The sequence below is a fragment of the Lolium perenne genome, chromosome 2 (genome assembly GCF_019359855.2).
Source record: "Lolium perenne isolate Kyuss_39 chromosome 2, Kyuss_2.0, whole genome shotgun sequence".
NCBI classification, from domain to species: domain Eukaryota; kingdom Viridiplantae; phylum Streptophyta; class Magnoliopsida; order Poales; family Poaceae; genus Lolium; species Lolium perenne.
Genome location: NC_067245.2, coordinates 274,393,975 through 274,414,089, shown reverse-complemented (window position 1 = coordinate 274,414,089; position 20,115 = coordinate 274,393,975). Strand labels below are relative to the sequence as shown.

Below are 20,115 nucleotides of genomic sequence, written 5' to 3'. Positions count from 1 at the left end.
TTTTAAAGCCCATTTCTCTCTCATAGCCCACGCTTATACTCCTTCAAAAAAAAAGTTATAGCCCATCTTTTTTTTCTTCTTCTTGAAACAGTTTTCTTTCTCAAACAGTACAACAATTCTTGTATTACTGCAACATGCGACTCTGTGAACATACATACAGATAGATAATGAGTGCCAAACAGTCAGTCCTTCTCAAATTTGTCAAATAACATGCCTTAATTTGGTGTTTGTTTTTGTTATTCCGGTTTTTTTTTTGTATTTTCTATATGGGCAGCAAAGCCTGTCTTTGCTTTCTTTTTTTAAAATCTAGTTTGCCATCGCCAGTAGAGAGAAGATTAGTTGGTGCACAACTTGATGCGCCTCTTGCTTTAGAGTTTCGCTTTCTTGTCGTGGGCTAGTAACCTAACAAGAGACATCTAGTCATGCAAAAAGCACTTGTACTCCAACCAGAACTGAAAGACTTGTTATATAAACTGTTGTATATGTCTTGGTCTTGATCGATTAGCTTTCATCTGCCTTGATGGCTAACCGTCTGTACTTTTGAAAATAAAATACTTCCTCCGTCCCAAAAAGAGCTGCACAACTTTTTCTAGATAATTAAAACATGTTTATATACCTTCGTATCTAGATTAGAGCCAAAAATTATGAACGGAAAGGAGTACACACGATCTTCCAAACTACCAGATAAAATGCATGCTATGTTCATGCTCTATTTTTTCGTAAGAGGGGCCATGCTCTACTCAGTGGGACTCCATGTCTTCGCTGATGAGACAGTCCCCTGAAGATGTGCTCCGGTCCTGATGGAAGAGGCCTTGTTTTCTCGTTTTTTTTTTTTTGCTCTAGGTCTTCGTCACTTTTTGCACAATGACCTTGTCTATTAATTGTTCAGAACAACAATCAGATTGCAGAAACTTGCACAAATAGCTCAAAATATACCAACAAATGCTTTGAAGAGTGGAATGAACAACCCTTGCAAGACATGTTTTAAAACTGTTACCTTGTCATTGTACTGCACAAAGTGCAAAATAGAGGAAATTCTTACCAATTATATCAACACTACTAGCATCGTCAACACGGTCAAGACCTAGGGTCGACGCCTTTTAGCAACCTTCATCATGGCCAACGACTCCATCCCTAACTCAATTCCTCATTACAACCTTTGTGATGGGTTGTAAAGACTTGAACTCTCCATTTTTCACGCAAGTTTTATTTGAGTAATTGTTGCTTCTAGGTTATGGTAGGGTGTCAAGTTGGATCCACCAGAGAATAGGCGACTACACACAATTTTAATATTTCTTTTAACAAATTAGAACTTGACAAGAATACTAGTTCTCTAGATCATGCAACTAGGTGATCAACTTATATGACAAGATACAATTAGCTACACAAGATACAAACTATAATTAGGTAGTACAAGTAAGTAAAGGTGAAGGGATAATTACACAATAGAGACGTGATGTATCTTCAAAGCTCACACCGGCCCACCTTATACTCCTCGAGTCCTCACACAAGGCGAGGTGGCTCGCTCCACTATGTGGTGCCCTTGGCGGCGGCAAACCAAACGTTAACAGATAGTGCTCCTAAGAACGCCACAGAGCGTTACACCACAATAGTGCTTCATCATGGACACTTTCCTCCCTCCTTTATATTCCTTCTATTGTGACTACGTATCGTAGGTTACAACCTATGTACCATGATCGATGTACTGTTGAACTGTTGAAAAGGACGCAAGAGCCCAATCTGGTGACATTTTCAAAGTAATGAATTAAAGTGGAGCCTTTCCCCAGGAACATACGATTTTCAAACAGTGGAACTATCTTCTGTGAATTCCTTTCTGTTGCAGCTTACTAAGCACGGGAAGTATCCTGATAAACGAACGGAAATACCACGTCCAAGCAAGACATGAGGATACCAAAAGGAAGAACAAAAGATGTGCGACCGACAATATGAAATTAGAGGAACTAGAGCCGGCTCACTGAACTATGCTTCGATTGGTTCTTTTATGATCAGTATATACAACTTACCATTTTCTTCTCCTTTTCATGAAGAAACAACATCGATATGAGCAGTTGACAAGGAGCAAACTAACCAACCAACGAAAAGAAGCAGGGAGAATAGAACTCTTCGAGTTCTTGCTCATCCACGCGCGCCGGACCAGACGGCTAGAAGCTAGGTGTTCTTGGTAGGCCTGAGCGCGAGGACGAGCCCCGGGAAGACGTCGTCGGGGTCGTGCACGTGCGGGTTCCGCTCCACGATGAACGGGTCGCCGCACTTGTCGCTGATGCTGTGCAGCGTCTCGTCTTCCCCGACCAGGTACACCTCGTCGCACGGCCGCGCCGCGCCGCCGCCGAGCCGCGGGCCACGGAACACCTCGCCGTCGTCCGCGGTCTCGGCGCTGAGCGCGCCCACCAGCACGAGCGCGACGAGCGCCACCGCGCACCACCACGACGCCGCGTCGGCGGCCGACACCGCCGCCGCGCACAGCTCCGAGCGCCGGAGGTTCGTCGCGGGCGCTGCCATGGGAGCGCACGGACCTTGTGAACGTGAACGTGACCGTTTCCGTCTGGGGCAGAGGGAGGTTACCTGGTTTTGGGGAGCTTTTTTGTGGGGCGGGGGCAGAGGGGTTTATAACGTGGCACGGCACGGCACACGGCCATGGTGGTTTTGGGCGTGTGCCGGACTTTTGTGGCGGTTTGGTAAACGTGGAGGCGACCGTGCGAGAGCGCGGGGCCGGGGCCGGAGCAATGCTGATTAGTGTAGTGGTGGTTAGATTCTAAGTATACGGCATGCCAATTGTGGTGGTGATTTAATGGTCAGTGGCCGTTTGTGAGAGTGATAAAAAATGATTAATGGTCCATTTTTAATTAATAGGTAAGATTTTCTTCCAGCTATCCTATAGAATTAATCATTTCTGGAAAGATTCTGTGTCATAATTCTTTAGGGCATGTACATGTACAATATATACATATATGGTGACATCAGCTTTCTTTTGCAGCTGACACCTCGGATTTTTAGTTAGCTTGCTTAGAGCATCTCCACTTGTCCTCCCATTTGGCGGAGCCATTTTGCTGGCTTTATGGGGAGTGGCGGCGGGCAGATTTACATGGGGGGTCTATGTTTTCCCGTCGCCCCCCCTCCCCATCCAAGCAAATTCAAAATTTGATGAAATAAGCACAACAAGGCGAATTTAGATGACTTCAAACAAAATTTGACGAAAGTATTCATACTTAGGCGGAATTTAAACTAAACATCATTAAAACTTAAAGTAACCCTAGTTTACTAGCCGTCGGTTAGGGTGCGGATTGGGCCTGTCTCGTCGTTGTTCTTCCCATTTGACGCATGAATCCTCGCCCACCGTTCCGCCTTTACTTCGCGCAGTTGCCACCGGTGCATAATAGCCACCTCGGCCTCCGCATTCAGGGCGAGCCTCGCTTCCTCGTTGGTAGCCGCCTCGGTCTGGTGCTGAGCGTTGAGCTCAAGCAGCCTCTGCCGCTCGACCACCATGAGGAGGCGGCATGCCTCATCCATGTCCCCCCGCTTGCGCGAGATCTACACGACATGCTCTAAGTTGGCGTCATTGGTCTCCTTGAGCACATGCTCCCAGATCCTCTCTTAGCGATGCACGTTAAAGGACTCTAGGATCACCGCCTGTTCTGTTCCGGTTCACCCTGGAACCGCTCCTCGGCGCCCACTGCGGCCCTCTCCATCACCTCAGCCTTTGCGTTTGCGACGAACACCTCGTTTCACTCATCGAACTCGGTGTCGTCGGAGGAGCCATCAAAGTAGAAGTACGACAGCTCCGCCTCATCATCGGGTTGTGCCGGGGCCATGGGCTCGTTATGCGGCTGCGGTGGTGCCACTGGCTGCGGCGCCATCGCTGATGAGCGGCCGTTCCAGCCAAGCACATAGTAGGTGGTGGGGAGGCGGCACATTATTTATTTGGTATCCTGCGACGGGTTGGTTGGTTTGGGTTTACGCGGTTGGTGAAGAAAGAATGAATTGAATAAAGAGAAGATTACATTTTTTTAGATAAGGGATTATCTTTTCGAAAATAAGATAAGGATTTGTTCTGCATTTTATCATATGTATTTCTTTAGAAAAATAGTTTTATAATAAAATTCAATTAATTCTTCATAATTAGTAAGGATGGAAATAAAAGACAGCGTATTGTATCAACTTGTATTTATTATCTTATATAGATTATGTGAAGAGCTAAGAGAAGACGTGACTTCTCTGCCGGTGTACATGCCCTTATTCACCTTGAATTGTTCCTTAAAAGTCTTCATTTTGTGGCAATGTCCTTCTTCGCCTAAAACGACCAGATTTGCCCACTTCAAGCAGTGTTCTACACTGTAGACAAGTACATGTTTCCGGTTTTATTTAGACATTGGCATCGGGATGACAATGATTAGCAGAACTATTTCCTTTGCTTCATTCCAAAGTATAAGCAGATGCCAGCCACTCATGTGTCCGTAAGCAGTGCCACTAAGATTCGGGGCGTTAGGCAGGTTCTTCCCGCCTCGTACGGGACGACCCCAGTGCGTGACGGTCCCGGCATAAACGTCACCTGCTAGCTCTAGATGCACGCTCGCCTCAGGACACCACTACACAGCAACTGTTCACCCAAATGATGCCGTTTTCTACCTCGTTTCAGGTTTTCAGCCCGCTGTGATCGTCGTAGCATCGCTCGCCTTTCCAAGCTCTGCGTCGGTCTAGTCGGCAACCGAAATCGAATCTGCGCTGGACACAGACTTCCCATGAAGGTATGGCGGGCAGCGTGCGTGGACGGCGACCGGGGGTGGTGACCGCCGTGTCTTCTCTTCGGCGAGGCCGGCCTCCCCGGCCGGTCAGCATAGAGCAGCCTCGTATACCCGCTGCCGAGGGTTTCTCGAGAGGGACGTGTGCGGTGAAGTGATGCCCTGTGGCAAGCTAGATGGATCAGAGCATATCCAAATCTAGCAGCCTACACGTATGTCCCAGATAGATCATAGATAGACACGCACACGGGTGTGGCAAGCATCCTCCCGGATATCATAGTCCATCTCTGCATAATTCCAAAACCAAAATGCGAAGCAAAAAACCAACATAATTAGCCAGTCCAGGACCAGGATAATTAAAATGATCACTAGCTAGTTCCTTCTAGAGATCACTCGTTTTTTATTAGCCAGTCCAGCCATAATATAATTCTGAAAACAAGAAGTACTCCTCGGTAGATAGACAGGTCGAAAGGACCGCACAGCATAAATGATCAGCACTGTTGAACCAAACCTTGAAATCGCAGCAAGGTCACACCTTCTTCATTTCTGTTCGCTCAACAGCTTCTTTTCCTCCAAACCGAGAGTACATTCTCACCGAACAAAGCTTCCCAGGACCCCTCTACGGTTTTAAGACGGGAGGGAAAAAAATGTCAGGAACGCCAGTTTCCTGAAGACGGATGAGCATATGTGTGTTTTCTTCAGAGAATTTCCGATCCACCAGATAACGACGCACCACCAACTTGACTCGGTCCAAAAAAAAAACAGTACTCGTACTTGTGATTTCTTTCTATCAAATTTTGGAATGGTGAGAAGCCGTACAACACTCTCTGTGGAAATCTAATGGCTGGAAGAAATGTTTCTACACGCTCGGGAAGGACAGAAAGAGAACGACGCACCAACACAGGTGCACCGCGTATACACCGTATCAGTTACGGCAGCATGCCAAATTGCCAATGGCAGTACAGCCACACCCCAGTCTAAATAGTGTAACCGTCCTTGCCTCCTCGCTGAAATAACTGGTGCAAAAAAGAGGGGGAAAGCAACAGAAAACAGCAAACACTGACTATAGCCGCTCCCGCTCTTGCCTAGTCCTGCGATTCATCATGAATCAGCGCAGCTAAGGTTGCCTCCTGACTGGTTTGGTTGATGTTAATCAAAACCATGTATTTCTATTGCTTCCACGGATTCCAGCAGGCCGAAATGACTGCCGAATCAAATCCCTCACGCTTATCAGGCAGCAGGCGAGAGTGGGAGGAGCTCCACCAGTCCAACAACGTATCAGAAGGCGATGTAGTGAGAGCAGGAAGGTTCAACAGATTTGAGTCATCGGAACCATGGCTGCCTGGAGTAAGCACATTGGATTAGAAGAGGATCTGTCGTTTCGTCCACCTGCAAGCACAAGGAACAATAACACCTGAAAGCTTCTTTACGGAAAATATAGAAAGCATATTGATATAGAGGAAGGGACTGCAACAAATTCTCAAATGTATAGGAATTCCATGATAACTTGCGACTCTTTTTTAGAGTGATAACTTGCTGTTCTGATGTGTGGGTTTTTCAACCATGTGATTTCGGAAATTGTCATAAAATGTTTGCTGCCCCACTCAGGTAGCATTAATAAGAAAATGACCTTCACGTGTTTAATAACCTCACTAGTGCCAACTGATTTTTTTATAGTGAAACTAGTGCCAACTGAAAAGGGCAATGCATGGAAAGCTATACTTTCAAGCAACATAAAATTTTAGCTCTGTGTGCTTCTTAGGTGCTCATGAGCAAAAGAAATCTGCAAGGCATCTTTTGGCCCATAGCAGGATGTTATGAAGCACATCTAAATATTACAACTACTCCCAAAAGCAAACCTTCAAGACAATAATATAAGCCATAAATAATCAGGCCAACGACACATTCTATTTGATTGTTGCTGACAATTCTGTAGCCGCCTCTTCATTTTTTGATCGGAACACGTACAGTTGTGATACGGGAATGGAGGCCTATGTGGAGCCTAGATTCAGGACTCCACCAGCTTAATTATCTTAGTTTTTGGGCGCGATTTTTCGCGATTTTGACCTCCGAAACAGCCATGGATGACCTCCAAACTGCACCAAACAACGCCAAACTTCCTCCAACCAACCTCCTTCGACCGAGAGCCAAACTCCTCCGATCTTAGAGCCAATCTTCTCCGATGGAAACCGATCAAAGAGATCGATCAACAACACCTCGCCGTGAGCAACCCAGCTGATACCACATGATAAGGGAGCGACCCACTGGATCCTCCTTGGTTGATGCCCGATCTTTCACAGCGAGAACCTGGGGTAGAGATTCCTCCCAACAACGCGATGAACGCAGCCTGGAGAAGAGGGAACGAATCCAGCAAGCAACGGATCGATGAACGACCGCCTCAAACCAAGAGCTAGACAATCCTTGATGAACACAAGAACCTTCGCAGCGGATAATAATAGATAACGGCAGCGCCGTACCCCCGGAGGGATGATACACGTGATCACACGCTATAGGGAAACCCTAATCTTTTAGACTAAACTTGTCCTACCTAAACCCTAGCCGCCCCACCTCCTTATATGAGGGGGAGGTGGCCGGCCAGCCCTTGCTGGGCTGGGGCGCCCCTCTATGGGCCTCCTAACTTGGTTGGACAGGCCCAAACCAAGACTGACTCGATTTATTAAAAATCCCTAATTTGCCAATATATGACAATTACAAAAACTAAGATAATTAAGCTGGTGGAGTCCTGAATCTGGGCTCCACATAGGCCTCCATGCCCGTATCAAGTTGAGTCATAATGTTTCCACTATCTCATTCACTCGAATGCACTAATCAGAGTCACACTGGGTGAGGCAGATGCTGCACAAATGGGAGAGGGATAAACCAAAGTACTTACTGAACTAAGAAAAATTGAGGCAACCATGTTATTTTGTGTTGTGAATGAGCAACTAGTATTCACACTGGCAGTACAGGAAAATCCTCACACAGTGGGAATATACAGTAAAGGGGACTATACATCACTAACACCCCCTTCAAACTCATGGTAGATCAACAACACCGAGTTTAGAGAGAAAGAACTCATGCTGTGCTCTAGTCTGTGAAGAAGTCAGCAAGTTGTAGCTCAGAAGGCACATAATGAAGAGCCATAACCTGATCCTGCACAGCATTACGCACATAGAAGGCATCAACACCAATGTGTTTGGTAAGCTCGTGATTCACCGGATCACGCGCAATGCTGATGGCACCAGTACTGTCCGATAAAAGAGGAGTCGGTGCGGCAGCAGGAACACCAAAGTCCTCAAGTAACCAACGTAACCAAGTCACCTCTGCTGTCAAGAGAGCCATCGCTCGCAACTCAGCCTCGACACTCGAACGAGAGACTGCTTCTTGGTCTTCCAAGCAATGAGAGAACCACCAAGAAAGACACACTAGGCAGAAAGAGACTTGCGATCCGATGGATCACTAGCCCAGGTAGCATCTGAGTAGGTCTGGAGCTGTAAGGAGCTAGAGCGAGGAAAGAAAAGACAACGGGAGATAGTGCCATGAAGATAGCGGAGGACACGAAGGAGATGACTATAGTGGACACTAGTGGGAGCAGACATGAACTGACTCAGAATGTGAACCGGGTAGGAGATGTCAGGACGGGTGACAGCAAGGTAGACAAGGCTCCCAACCAAGTGACGATAGCGAGTTGGGTCCGGAAGAGGATCACCATCAGTGGCACGGAGGCGGACATTGAGCTCCATAGGAGTCTCGACAATGTGCTCATCACCAAGAGCGACACGAGTGAGGAGGTCCTGAATATACTTCTCCTGGGAGATATAGAAGCCATCGGGGGTAGAGGAAACCTCAAGCCCAAGAAAGTAGCGGAGAGGACCAAGATCAGTCATGAGAAACTGATCACGAAGACGGGCCTTGACAAAGGCAATGTACTCAGGGTCATCACCTGTGATGATCATGTAATCGACATAAAGAAGGAGAGTCCGACCACGAGAAGATGTGTGGACAAAGAGCACAGGGTCATGTGCGCTAGGGACAAAACAAGCAGAGATCACCACAGAGGCGAAACGCTGAAACCAGGCGCGAGGGGCTTGCTTAAGGCCATAGAGAGAGCATCGGAGACGATAGACCATGCCATCGGGAATAGAGTAGCCAAGAGGTGGCTGCATGTATACCTCCTCACGTAACTCGCCATTAAGAAAAGCATTCTGCACATCAAGCTGAGAGACACAAGCTGAGAGACAGACTAGTGACGAACAGAAGTAACGACAAGAAGAGTACGAACAGTGGTCATGTGAGCCACTGGAGCAAAGGTCTCATCATAGTCACGGCCATGCTCCTGCTGAAAGTCGCGAGCGACAAGATGAGCCTTGTAGCGCTCAAGAGAACCATCAGAGCGAGTCTGAATCTTATAGACCCACTTGCAGGTGATGGGACGAACATAGGAAGGAGGAGTGACAACATCCCAGGTGCCAGTACGCTTGAGAGCAGCAATCTCCTCAGCCATCGCTAGCTGCCATTCGGGATGAGCAAGAGCATCCCGATAAGAGGTCGGCTCTAGGACAGTAGAAAGACCATAGTGAGTGGGAGAATAGCGATCAGGAGGAGGACGAGGACGAGCACGAAGATGATGAGTCGGCTCGGACGGAGAGGGCATCGCACCAGAGGTGGAGGGCATGTCAGGAGGAGCAGCATCATCCTCACGTGGACGACGGGAGTAGTGAAAAGGGTAGGGAGGAACCACCGTAGGCGAGGAAGGTGACATGGGAGAGGAAGGTGTGGATGGTGGGGAAGGTGGTGAGGGAGGAGAGGGGGGGTCTGGTGGGCGAAGGAGGATAAGGTGGTGAGAGACTCGGCGGAGCAGGGACCTGAGGCACAGGGGGAGGTGAGTCAGGGAACATGAGAAACGAAATATCATCCACCGAGAAGGAAGAGGAGGAGGGACGCGGGTACAAAGGACATGACTCATCAAAAGTGACATCCCGAGAGATGCGCATCCGACGACTAATAGGATCCCAACACTTATATCCCTTGTGCTCAGGGCTGTAGCCAAGGAAGACACACTCAACAGATTGAGCAGTCAGCTTGGTGTGTTCGCGTGGAGCAAGAAGAATATAGCAAACGCAACCAAAAAGACGAAGGGTCAAGTAATTAGGAGTATGACCAGTAAGACGCTCAAGCGGAATACCATCCTGCCAAGCTGTGGAGGGCTGAAGGTTGATGAGATAGGTGAAAATAGACACAGCCTCAGGCCAAAAGTGAGGAGGAAGAGAGGCAGCGATCATCATCGCACGAGCCGTCTCAAGCAGGTGGCGATGCTTGCGCTCAGCCATGCCACCAGGGCGGGAGAACTGGGCAAGAGTGCCCTGCTCAGCAAGAAAACCACGCAACAATAGGGAGATATACTCACCAGCAGAATCATCCTGAAAGACACGTATAGGCGTGAAAACTGAGTATGGACCATGGCAGCAAAACGCTTATATATCGAGAGAACCTCGCTGCGAGAAGTCATAAAATAGATCCAAGTGTGGCGAGAGAAATCATCGATAAAAATAACATAGTAGCGGTGGCCCCCTTTGGAAGCAAAGGGAGCAGGACCCCATACATCAGAATGGACCAAATCAAAAGGACACTGAGAGACAGACTCACTAGTAGGATAAGGTAACTGATTTTGTTTACCAAGCCTACAGTCATGACAACCCTGAAGCGAGACATCTCCTGAGACAGGGCCCAGAAGACCTCGACGAAGTAAAGACGACAAGCGAGAACCACATAGATGACCAAGATGATGATGCCACTGCTGAAAGGAGGCGATAGTGGAAGCAGCAAGCACACGTGGTGTAGTCGGTGAAGTGGTGGAAGAAGGAACATGAAGCCAGTCAAGCTCCCAAAGTCCCCTAGGAGTCACGGCACCGAGGGCTAGCCCCAACCAGTGCCCGAGTGTGGGTGTCCTGAACGGAACAAGAATCAACATCAAGAATGACCCGACAACCAGAATCAGTAAGTTGAACAGCGGAAAACAAGTTCATGGTAAGACGGGGAACATGAGAAACGTCAGGAACGGAAAAGAAGGGAGTAGGAAGAGTGCCACGACCAGCAACAGGAAGAGAAGTACCATCGGCAATAAGAACACGAACAGTAAGAGGATGAAGAGAAGAGAGGAAGAATCAAGAGACATGTGAAAAGAAGCTCCAGAATCCAGAACCCACGAAGATGTACCTGATTGTGTAGAGGAAACAGCCGCGGAGGCAGCACGTCGAAGTAGAGCCGAAGGAGGCAAGGAGATGCTGAAGTCTCGCTATATCCTGCTCAGTGAAACTGGTGGTGACATGCGCTGAAGGTGGAGCACGAGGAGGCACACCCCGCTGCTTCTGATAGCAGTCAGACTCAAGGTGACCATGCCTCCGATAGTGAGTGCAGAACCGAGGTGAACGAGGGCGACCTCCACCGCGAGAAGGGCAGGCTCCTCCAAAAGCAGCAAGCGCTGGTGTGGGTAGAAGCGGCGGTGCAGGAGCAGTGGGAGCTCGAGCAGCAAGAACAGAAGGTGTCCCAAGCAGTCCAGCACCACGCAGACGAGTCTCCTCAGCACGAAGCTCAGTCAACACCTCTGAGATAGGAACACGGCCTCGAGCGAACAACTGAGCACAGCGAGGCTCAAACTCTGGACGAAGTCTAGACATGAACTCATGGATCCTCTGGAAGTCCATATCGGAACGTACTGTCCGGCAACACTGGCAAGTACCACAAACATCATTGCGAAGGGAGTCAAGCTGGCGCCAGATCGCCGCATTCTGGGTGTACAACTCATCAACAGTAGAGTCACCCTGCTGAAGATCATGCTCCTGACGCAACACCGACAAATACAGAGAATCCCCAGAAGGCTGATAGCGCTGACGATGGTGAGACCACATCTCAGCGACAGTAGCAAGGCCCATAAACTCAGAAGCAAACTGTGGCTGAACACTCTGCGAAAGAACGGCAGCAGCTCTAGCATCCTCATCACACCACTAAGTAAAAGAAGCCAAACTATCATGGTAGGAGCCAAGAGCCTCTGAATGGGCAAGTACCTGCTCCTCATATGCCTCATCAGCTGCAGTCTCGGCAGACTTGGTTGCATCCCGATCAGCCTGAGTAGCATCCGCAGCAAGGGCCGATGGCACGGACGGTGGGGTAGAACGCACAAGAGCAGTGGGGTGCGGCGGACAAGAGACCTCGCCGGTAAGAACACCCCACATTCGAAGACCACGCATGTGAATGCGCATAAAGGCGGCAAACTCGCAATAGTTGGTACCATCAAAGATCACGGGGCAGCGAGGGATACTGACATAGCCAGACAGGGAGGATGCCATCTTTTTTTTGGTCAACCCTAAGATCTGGATCTGGATCTAGCCAGAGCCAGATTTTCATGGAGGCTTACGAGGAGCCCTCCCGTGGCGAGCGGATGGTCGGCCGGAGGCCACCAACGCCTAGACAAGCCGGGGCCGACCGGAGCGGGCCGGCAGCCGGCCGGAGTAGGACGGGGCGGTCGGTAGAGGACGCGACGCGGCCGGGGCGACCCGGGGCAGAGTGCGGCCGGTGCCGGGTCGGGCACAGTCGGCCGGAGCAGGGCGGCGCCGGGGCCGGTGATGGCCGGAATGGGGCCGGCCAGCAGCAGAGTGGGCTGGGACGCCTGGATCTTGGCCATCTTGAGGTAGCGGGACCTCCAGATCGAGCTCCAAAATGACAAGAATAGCTAGAAGGACTCCTGACACGAACGGGACAGGAGGAAGAAGATGGAGCAGCAACAGCCGGAAAGATCATCGGCAGTGGTGCGGATCGAGCACGGAGTTGCAGCGTGCAAAGAGCTAAACCATGTTGTGAATGAGCAACTAGTATTCACAGTGGGCCAAAGGCCAGTACATGTACAGGGGTACAATATGCAGGGAAACCCCTCACACAGTGGGAATATACAGTAAAGGGGACTATACATCACTAACATTTTGAACATTAATTTTATCCCCTTGTAGATCAGAGCATTCACAAGAATCTTTCCGACCTGCTACCATAAGTCAGTCGTTATTATCTTGTTCGTGACCAGAAATAATCCTACAGCAGTATAACAGATAATAAGAGAGGGCAAGGGGAGATTTCGCACAATTGCATCCACAATGAAAGAAATGTTAACGAAACTTTGTCTATGACGAACAAGATCTTACGCGGATTCTTGTGGGCGGGCAGGGCCGACGCCAGTGGCGGCCACTATCACATCAACTGGTCCAGGGTGTGCCGCCCACTGCGGCTTGGTGGTTTCGGGATCCCGAACCTTGCTCAGACCGCTATCGTCCTAAGGGTTCGCTGGCTGTGGAGGATGAGGACCGACCCCATGCGACCTTGGCGCGGGCTTGACTCCACCTCAATGGGGTAGATGACGGGACATCTGCCCTGTTCTTGGAGGACATATGGGTGGATGGTCAGTCCATCAGGGCCGTAGGAGGCAGCGTACAATGCAATAGGCGCTAGTGGAGCATAGCTAGATCTCAGACATAGTTGGTGCGCCTAGCGCTCTCGCCCTCTCGCAATATGTCCAGTTGTGGAGCAGACTTAGGGGCGCTCAACTATCGACGGAGCCGGATGAACTCTCAGTACTCTTCCCGTTCCTGCTATGACACCCCCTTCCAGGGGCGGTTACATCAGGCTCGTGGGAGCTGAACTAGAAATCCTGGGCGCTGCCTAGGGTGAAATTTTTCATTTGGCTGGCCTGCCTCGGTACGAGTGAGCGACTTGCGCGTCGTGGCCTAACACACGCGGCGAGATGCCCGTTGTGAGATCAGTCTGAGGAGACGTAGGTCCTGTCGTGGATTCGATCCACCTCAAGGCTACCCACGGGTGAGGGTGACATCGCGGAGTGGTGGTCGCTGGTGGTGCGGACCGCCCCTTACCAACTGCGTAAGGGAACATCGTCACTGATCATGCTCACTGCATGGGGGGTATGGAAGCATAGGAACACTGCAGTCTTCGACAATGCGCGTCTCTCGGTGGCTTCCCTGCTCGACGACATCAGGGCCGAGGCGTGGCAGTGGGTGGACGCGGGAGCCAAGGTCTTCGCCAGCTACTCCTTTAGATTAGTTTTTTTGGGTTGAGTTTTATGGTGTGGTGTTGGTCCTTTCTTGAACTTGTACATATAACCTTCTCTTTTCTATCAGTGCATCGAAACGCAAGGCCTCTGCGGTTTCGCGAAAAAAAACTTTTTCTACAGTACTAAATACTGTACGAAACCCAAGATAAATGAGTCTGATTTAACTTTATAGAAACAGGGTAGTTCAGCAAACACACCATTTAAGAATAATTTCAGGGGTGGAATATTTTGCAAAACTACATCCAGGTTTGACTTGCAATGGGACAAAATAAAATACCACCACGAATTGGTGACAATGAACTTGGATTACTATATATGAGCAGGAAAGGAAGAGCACATACATCATTTCTAATAACTGTTGGGATGGACTCTTTCGAAGCTTTATCTGCACCCTCTTTACATCTGATAGAGAGCTGACCAACACAAATGTCTTTCTGGCCCTTGATAGGTGCTACCTGAACAGATAAAGAAGTGTGAAACACATGCTAAGCATATTTTGCAGAACACTTGGATAGTCGCACCAAAGAACGCAAGTCTAGGAACAGAACTATGATGCTATTTGGTATCATGATCAACAATTATTCTTTTTTCTTCTGCCTTCTTCACAGAAGGGCTGCTCACTTTCTCAGCTTCTGGATCTTATCATTCAAACACGAGTAGGTTTAAGTACTGAAGTGGATGGATAGCGCTTTGAGAAGACAGTGAGTAAGCGTGGGGACTGCGGATGAAAGAACTCATTTTAATTAAAACAACCAAACATCGGGAGAAGAAAGAGAAAAACAAATGTAATGGAAAAGTCCACATACCCACCCCTGTTTCTGCATGCGCTCGAGCAACTAGAAATCTGACTGGCAAACTGTTGACATAGAAAAAAAAAACCCAAAATACCACCTTAACAATACCCAATAGGTGATGAGTTCGAAACTGGCATGTGCTGAGTTGCTGGCTAAACAAAACTCCCTTCAGTCCACAAAAAAGAATGATGTTCTCGATATTGATACGGCGACATGCTGACAAATAATTTAATGTGTTACATTGACCACTACTTTCTATTGCAATGTATCTGTAATTATAATGACCAACAAAATTACAGTATTATGAAAATATTTCTTGGCAAAAATCTATGCTATGACATTGAAGTTTCCAATCAAAATATCTAAAATAATATAGGTGGTCAAAGTTTGACTTGAGACATTTCCAGAACGTCAACTTTTCTTTCATGCCAGTATAGTTTCACAGTCAACCTGAAAACTTAGCAGATCCTACAAATCTAAATGAAAATAAGGACATATGGAAGTTTGATATACATACTTTAATTGCAGTAGAACACGGTTCATGTTACATTGTTGTCTGGTTGTGAACACTGTTGATTTTTATGGGTTTAAAAATTCTTAATAATTTAACCAATCGTAGCAACTCACAAAATAAATTATACGTAGTATTATGCATACTAGAATCCTAACGGCAATAAATCCACTACACATGCACCTCATGCAGAAAACAAAGTTGAGGTGATAGTGAAACGTTTTATCAGCGGCGACACGAAAATATTAGATCTCCAATTATGCACTGTTAAAAACTACACCTTGCCTGTACAACTTACCATGATTTCAGAAGCATTGGATATGCAATATTTAATGGCGTCCTCCCAAAGTTTGGCTGGATGGTTTTGCAACTTTAATTGTACCCATCAGCTCAAAATAAACATGTTGATGAGTATTCCTCAAGTCTCACTAGAAGGAATATGCAGCATGGATGCTGAAAATGTAACTTTCCACCATGGACTAGATATTCAGAAAATCCTTAAACTAGAAGAGAAATAATAAACATGATAGGACAATGTTTATGCAAGAGCACCACAATTCAGATTGTGTGACTGATATGACACAATACAAGCTAGCAGATGAAGAACCGTCCAACCTTGCAAACTGGGTATTGAATGCCCTTGCGTTACAAACCAAAAAATTATAGAGTATTCCTGCCATCAAATGCGTCGCGAATGAATAGGGGAAGATTATTCGATTATTTTAGTTCTTGAACAATAGGGGGAGATTCTGCAATAAGATAAACCAACAGAAATGTCGAACCTATTTTTTTTTAACTTCATCATGTTACAAACTACACATACACGAAAAAACAATAATAGTGCAGCAGCACAGATATGTGATTGTCAAATAAACACTACTTGTATCTCTTTGATGTCTAACTTAGCTTCATCATGTCAGAAACCACAGAATTAGGCTTACACGAAAACAATAATAGTGCAGCAGCACAGACATGTAATTGTCAAATAAACACTACTTGTATCTCTTTTACCATGATCCAAGGATGAACCGTGTCTAGCTACCAACAGTTGAATCTGGCAAACTACTTTTCACAGGATATTATAACTCAAACGAATCAGGCTTCGTACAATTGCTCTCGTCATAGAGGGTTCAGTTATAAACCAAAAGAAATTCAGGCAATAATCTGATTGGCAGTACTCCAGCATACACCGGCACCTCGATACTAGCACTCTCCAATATAAATGCGATGGGGTTAGCTGAGACTGAACTTTTTTTGTTTTTGTTTTGAGATAGCTGAGAGCCTGAGACTAAGAGCATCTTCAGCCATCTCCCCATGAAGGCTCCAGACCCCTTTTATTCATTCGGATGGACGAAAACGGTCCAGTTGCGTCCTTGGATCCTCTTTTTCGCCCGGATTTGGGCTTTCATCCATCCGGGGAGCCCAGTCATCCCCGGCCCCCAGGGGAGCGATGGGCAGTCCGGAGAAAACGAAAGCGCAGGAAACATCGAGAAAACTTCCCGCGCGGCTGGTGGCCCCGACTTGTCGGCGAGAAAGGTCGATCGTCATCCTCATCGCATCATCTTCTGCGCGCTGTATAAGCCTGCCGCCAGGCAGTCCTCGCCAGACGCGTAGCTTCCACGCGGAGAGTTAATGCCGTCACCTCGGTTTCACGCGCGTCGCCCTCTATTTATCGCGGAACAACCGCGTCTAGCCGCATTCACCACCCCGTCTCCCTATTCACCACCTCTCTCCCCAATCTCATCGAGCAAACAATGGCGAACTTTGGTGACGGCGCGGCGAACAACAACTTCGGTTGTCGTTCTCTCCACCAATGGGAGGGGAGGCTGCTGCACGCGGCGGCTACCGCACGCCGCCGGAATTCCGCGCGCCCGGAGGCTGGCGCCTGAGCGCGGGGGCGTATCGATCCCGCCGCCGCCAATCGGACGCGCCGCCCTCGAGGCGGAGATCGACGCGGTGCTCGTCACCCTCAGCGACGAGCAGCGCGCGGAGGAGCGGTTCTTCCCCGACAATTACGAGGCCTGGATGGAGTTCTTCCGGCAAAGGTACGAGCGAGAACTCGCCATCTACGACGGCCCTCCCCCTCCTCCCGCGCGAAACAACGCCACCGGCCGCCGCCGCTGGTGGAGCGGGCCTGGCCGCACCCTCGAGAATGTGCTCGCGCACATCGAGGGCGGCAACTCCCCCGTACTGGGGATGGCACCGTCGTCCTCGTTGTCTAGGTCGGCGTCGAGGTCCGGGTGGTCAGCTCCTCCGCCAGCGACGCTGAGGGTCGTCAAGAAGGAGCCAACGTCTCCACCGCCGACCAGAGGGCGCAGCAGCGGTGCCCTCGTCATCCGCGAGGGGGGCACCGGTCGTCATCTCCTTCGCGCGGCCGCAAGAGGAAGACGTCCAAGAAGGACAGCGGTTGCCGCCTCGTCCCAGCTCGTCGAAGAGGAGGCCAAGCGGTCCGAGGACGCGGCGGTGGCCGAGGCAATCTCGAGGTCGCTGACCGACCTCGTCCCCGCCGACAATGCCCTCCCGATGGAAGCCGCACTCGCCTGGTCCAGGCAGGACTAGGAGAGGCAGGAGGCGGAGCAGCAGATGCGTCTGCTCGACCTGGCGGCCGCGCGGCGACGCGCCGCCCGAGCCACACCGACCGCACCCACCGCACCTGTCACACCCGTGCCGCTGATCAAGCTCGAAGAGAGCAGCGACGACGAGCTGTATCGGCCAACGCTGCCACACGGCGACCCTGGCCAGGGTTCAAGCCGTTGGTACGGAGATGCCGGCCAGAGCAGCCAGCAGGCGCCGCCGCCCAAGGACGCTGGCAACTCCAGTGACGATGACGACGATGGCGACTACACGGCGTTCTACCGCCATTTCGGCATGTAGATCGCCGTGTTTTAGCTTTAGTTTATGTTTCCCTCTGGCCGAATTCAAATATGTTACGAACTCGCCTATATATGTTAAATATCTCTAAGTTTCGCCTATGTTTGAATATATTTCGTCCTGTTTTGTCTGAATTTGTCTTTATTTGTCAAAAAATTTCATCCATCCTGGATTCGCCGCTGGGAAAATGGGAATCCCAGATCAGATTTTTCATCCACCCAGCGCTAAAGTATTTCGGTCTAAAGAGCCCTAACGGCTGGAGATGCTCTAAGCTTGAAGAAGACAGATCCGGTTCAGTGGACTGTTCACGGAGAAGGAAAAGCCAGAGCAATATAAGCAATCAGGCTAGGGCTTCCTTACCAACAAAAGGAATCTCGTCTGGATAGATCTTCACTCCAAGCCGGGTTAGCGGAGGGGAGACAGACGCCGACGAGGAGGAGCTCAATCGCCGCCAGGTGGCCGGCGGGGCCAGTGGCTGCTTTGGCGGCGGGGTAACCGGAGGAGCTTCACTTGGCGAAGTCAAGTTGCAACTTCAGCATTCTCATCTCCATCCAATATGTATCCAACGGTCAATATGACACAGTGGAAAAAATCTTCCTTGGCAGTTTTCTGCGAGGGCGGGCAGGGAAACCACTGGGCGCGCCGCAGCATGGACCCGCCCATCGGAGAGGAAGAGGAGCTGCGCGGCGGTAGAGTACAGGGTGCGGCGGAGCCGTCGCGGGAGGGGAGTGACAGGACTGAACTAGTCATTAGGGTCCTGACAGAGAGGAGCGAGGAGGGCCGCCGCTGCAGAAACGCGTTGCTGCCACAGGACTGGCTCCTCCACCATGCCGCGCCACGCCGCTGAGGTAATGACCCGTTTTTAGCGCAAATTATACAGATCTTCAGTTAGATACCCTGTTGCTTGCTACCGATGATACCCTGCTGTTTGCTTGTTAACGATGATATCGTCTTCGCACCTTGAACGTTGCCATGGGTGCTCAACTTGGTTACTCGTTCTCCCAATCACCGCCTCTGATATTGTAAAAGAAATTTTCTGAAACAAATCCGATTGAGGTAAGAAGGGCACAAATCGTGTTCTCTGCATATTTTCTCGTTGGCATATTGTCAAATACCAATGCATCACACGCTTTGTGGCTATGTAATTGGAATTACTTGTGTGTATAATCATAGTCAGTAAGGTTACTCGTATTTACTTGATTAAATTTTAGTTTGATCTTTAGCGTGATGCATTTTAGCCCGCTGATCCTAGACTTTGATTTGAAAATTTCAGAAATTGAGTGCTCTGCTTTGCAATTGGGAGGTCGGCTGTGCTATTTGACAGAATTAAGTGTGGTGCTTTGCAATTGTCAGTGTTGTGGGATGGCGGGAAGTGGCGAGGGGATGCATATGGCCATATGGGGGTCACACTGGCTAGGCGTGTGATTTACACTTTGAACTCACCTGGGAAGGAATTTCCTACGGAGTAATTGGGATTTTTTTTTTTTTGAATAGAATCAGGATATATTATAAAGGTTCTTCAGAAGTATAAAGTATTCTAAACATAATAAGAATTAGATTGAGATCCTAGAACCACCAAACAACTATTACTACTGACACAAGCCGCCACTTGTGTTATGCTCGAGTCCATTTCTCTGGATAAATACTTCTGGGTTTAATTATATTTACTTTCAGCTCTCGGTCAATTAGTTAGTTATCGAGGGTCGACCACTTGGCAGCTTCTGGCTTTGGTACAAAAAGGGCATATCCTACATTATTAGATGAAACAATGTGAGCTTGAACCGTGCAATTGCCAGTGACCCAGTGTCACTAAATGGTTCCAAGAATATTAAGTAAGAGAGAGAGATTTTACAAATTCGTTAAAGGGCGTGAACATAACTACTCTACATTCCCTGTATTTTCTCCTCATGTTCTCTGCTTGGACCTAGGTTTTGGTGAGCACTACGCTGTAAGTTTGTGCATATATCGCAGTCCAGTGCTAATTGTTACAGTTAAAATTAGTTTGTGGCAATTCGATATGTGAAAAAGAAGAAAGCAATGAGTGAAATGTAAGTGGGTTCATGGGTTTTA

At 48.8% G+C, this 20,115-nt stretch overlaps 1 protein-coding gene and 2 long non-coding RNA genes across 3 annotated transcripts; 1 reads left to right on the top strand and 2 right to left on the bottom strand.

Annotated features, from left to right (window-relative positions):
- Positions 1 to 1,933: 1,933 nt before the first annotated feature.
- Positions 1,934 to 2,608, bottom strand: LOC127336412 (uncharacterized). The gene has a single exon (XM_051363218.2). It carries the CDS (start codon positions 2,518 to 2,520, stop codon positions 2,170 to 2,172), a length of 351 nt encoding a protein of 116 aa, XP_051219178.1. The 5' UTR covers positions 2,521 to 2,608; the 3' UTR covers positions 1,934 to 2,169.
- A 2,903-nt stretch (positions 2,609 to 5,511) lies between these two features.
- On the bottom strand, positions 5,512 to 18,535 carry LOC127336410 (uncharacterized). Its single transcript, XR_007873301.2, has 3 exons — positions 18,406 to 18,535; positions 14,211 to 14,324; positions 5,512 to 6,146 (listed from the first exon to the last, which is right to left on the bottom strand). It is a non-coding gene; the product is annotated as an uncharacterized lncRNA (long non-coding RNA).
- Positions 18,431 to 20,033, top strand: LOC127336409 (uncharacterized). Its single transcript, XR_007873300.2, has 3 exons — positions 18,431 to 18,568; positions 18,651 to 18,893; positions 19,319 to 20,033. It is a non-coding gene; the product is annotated as an uncharacterized lncRNA (long non-coding RNA).
- Positions 20,034 to 20,115: the final 82 nt, after the last annotated feature.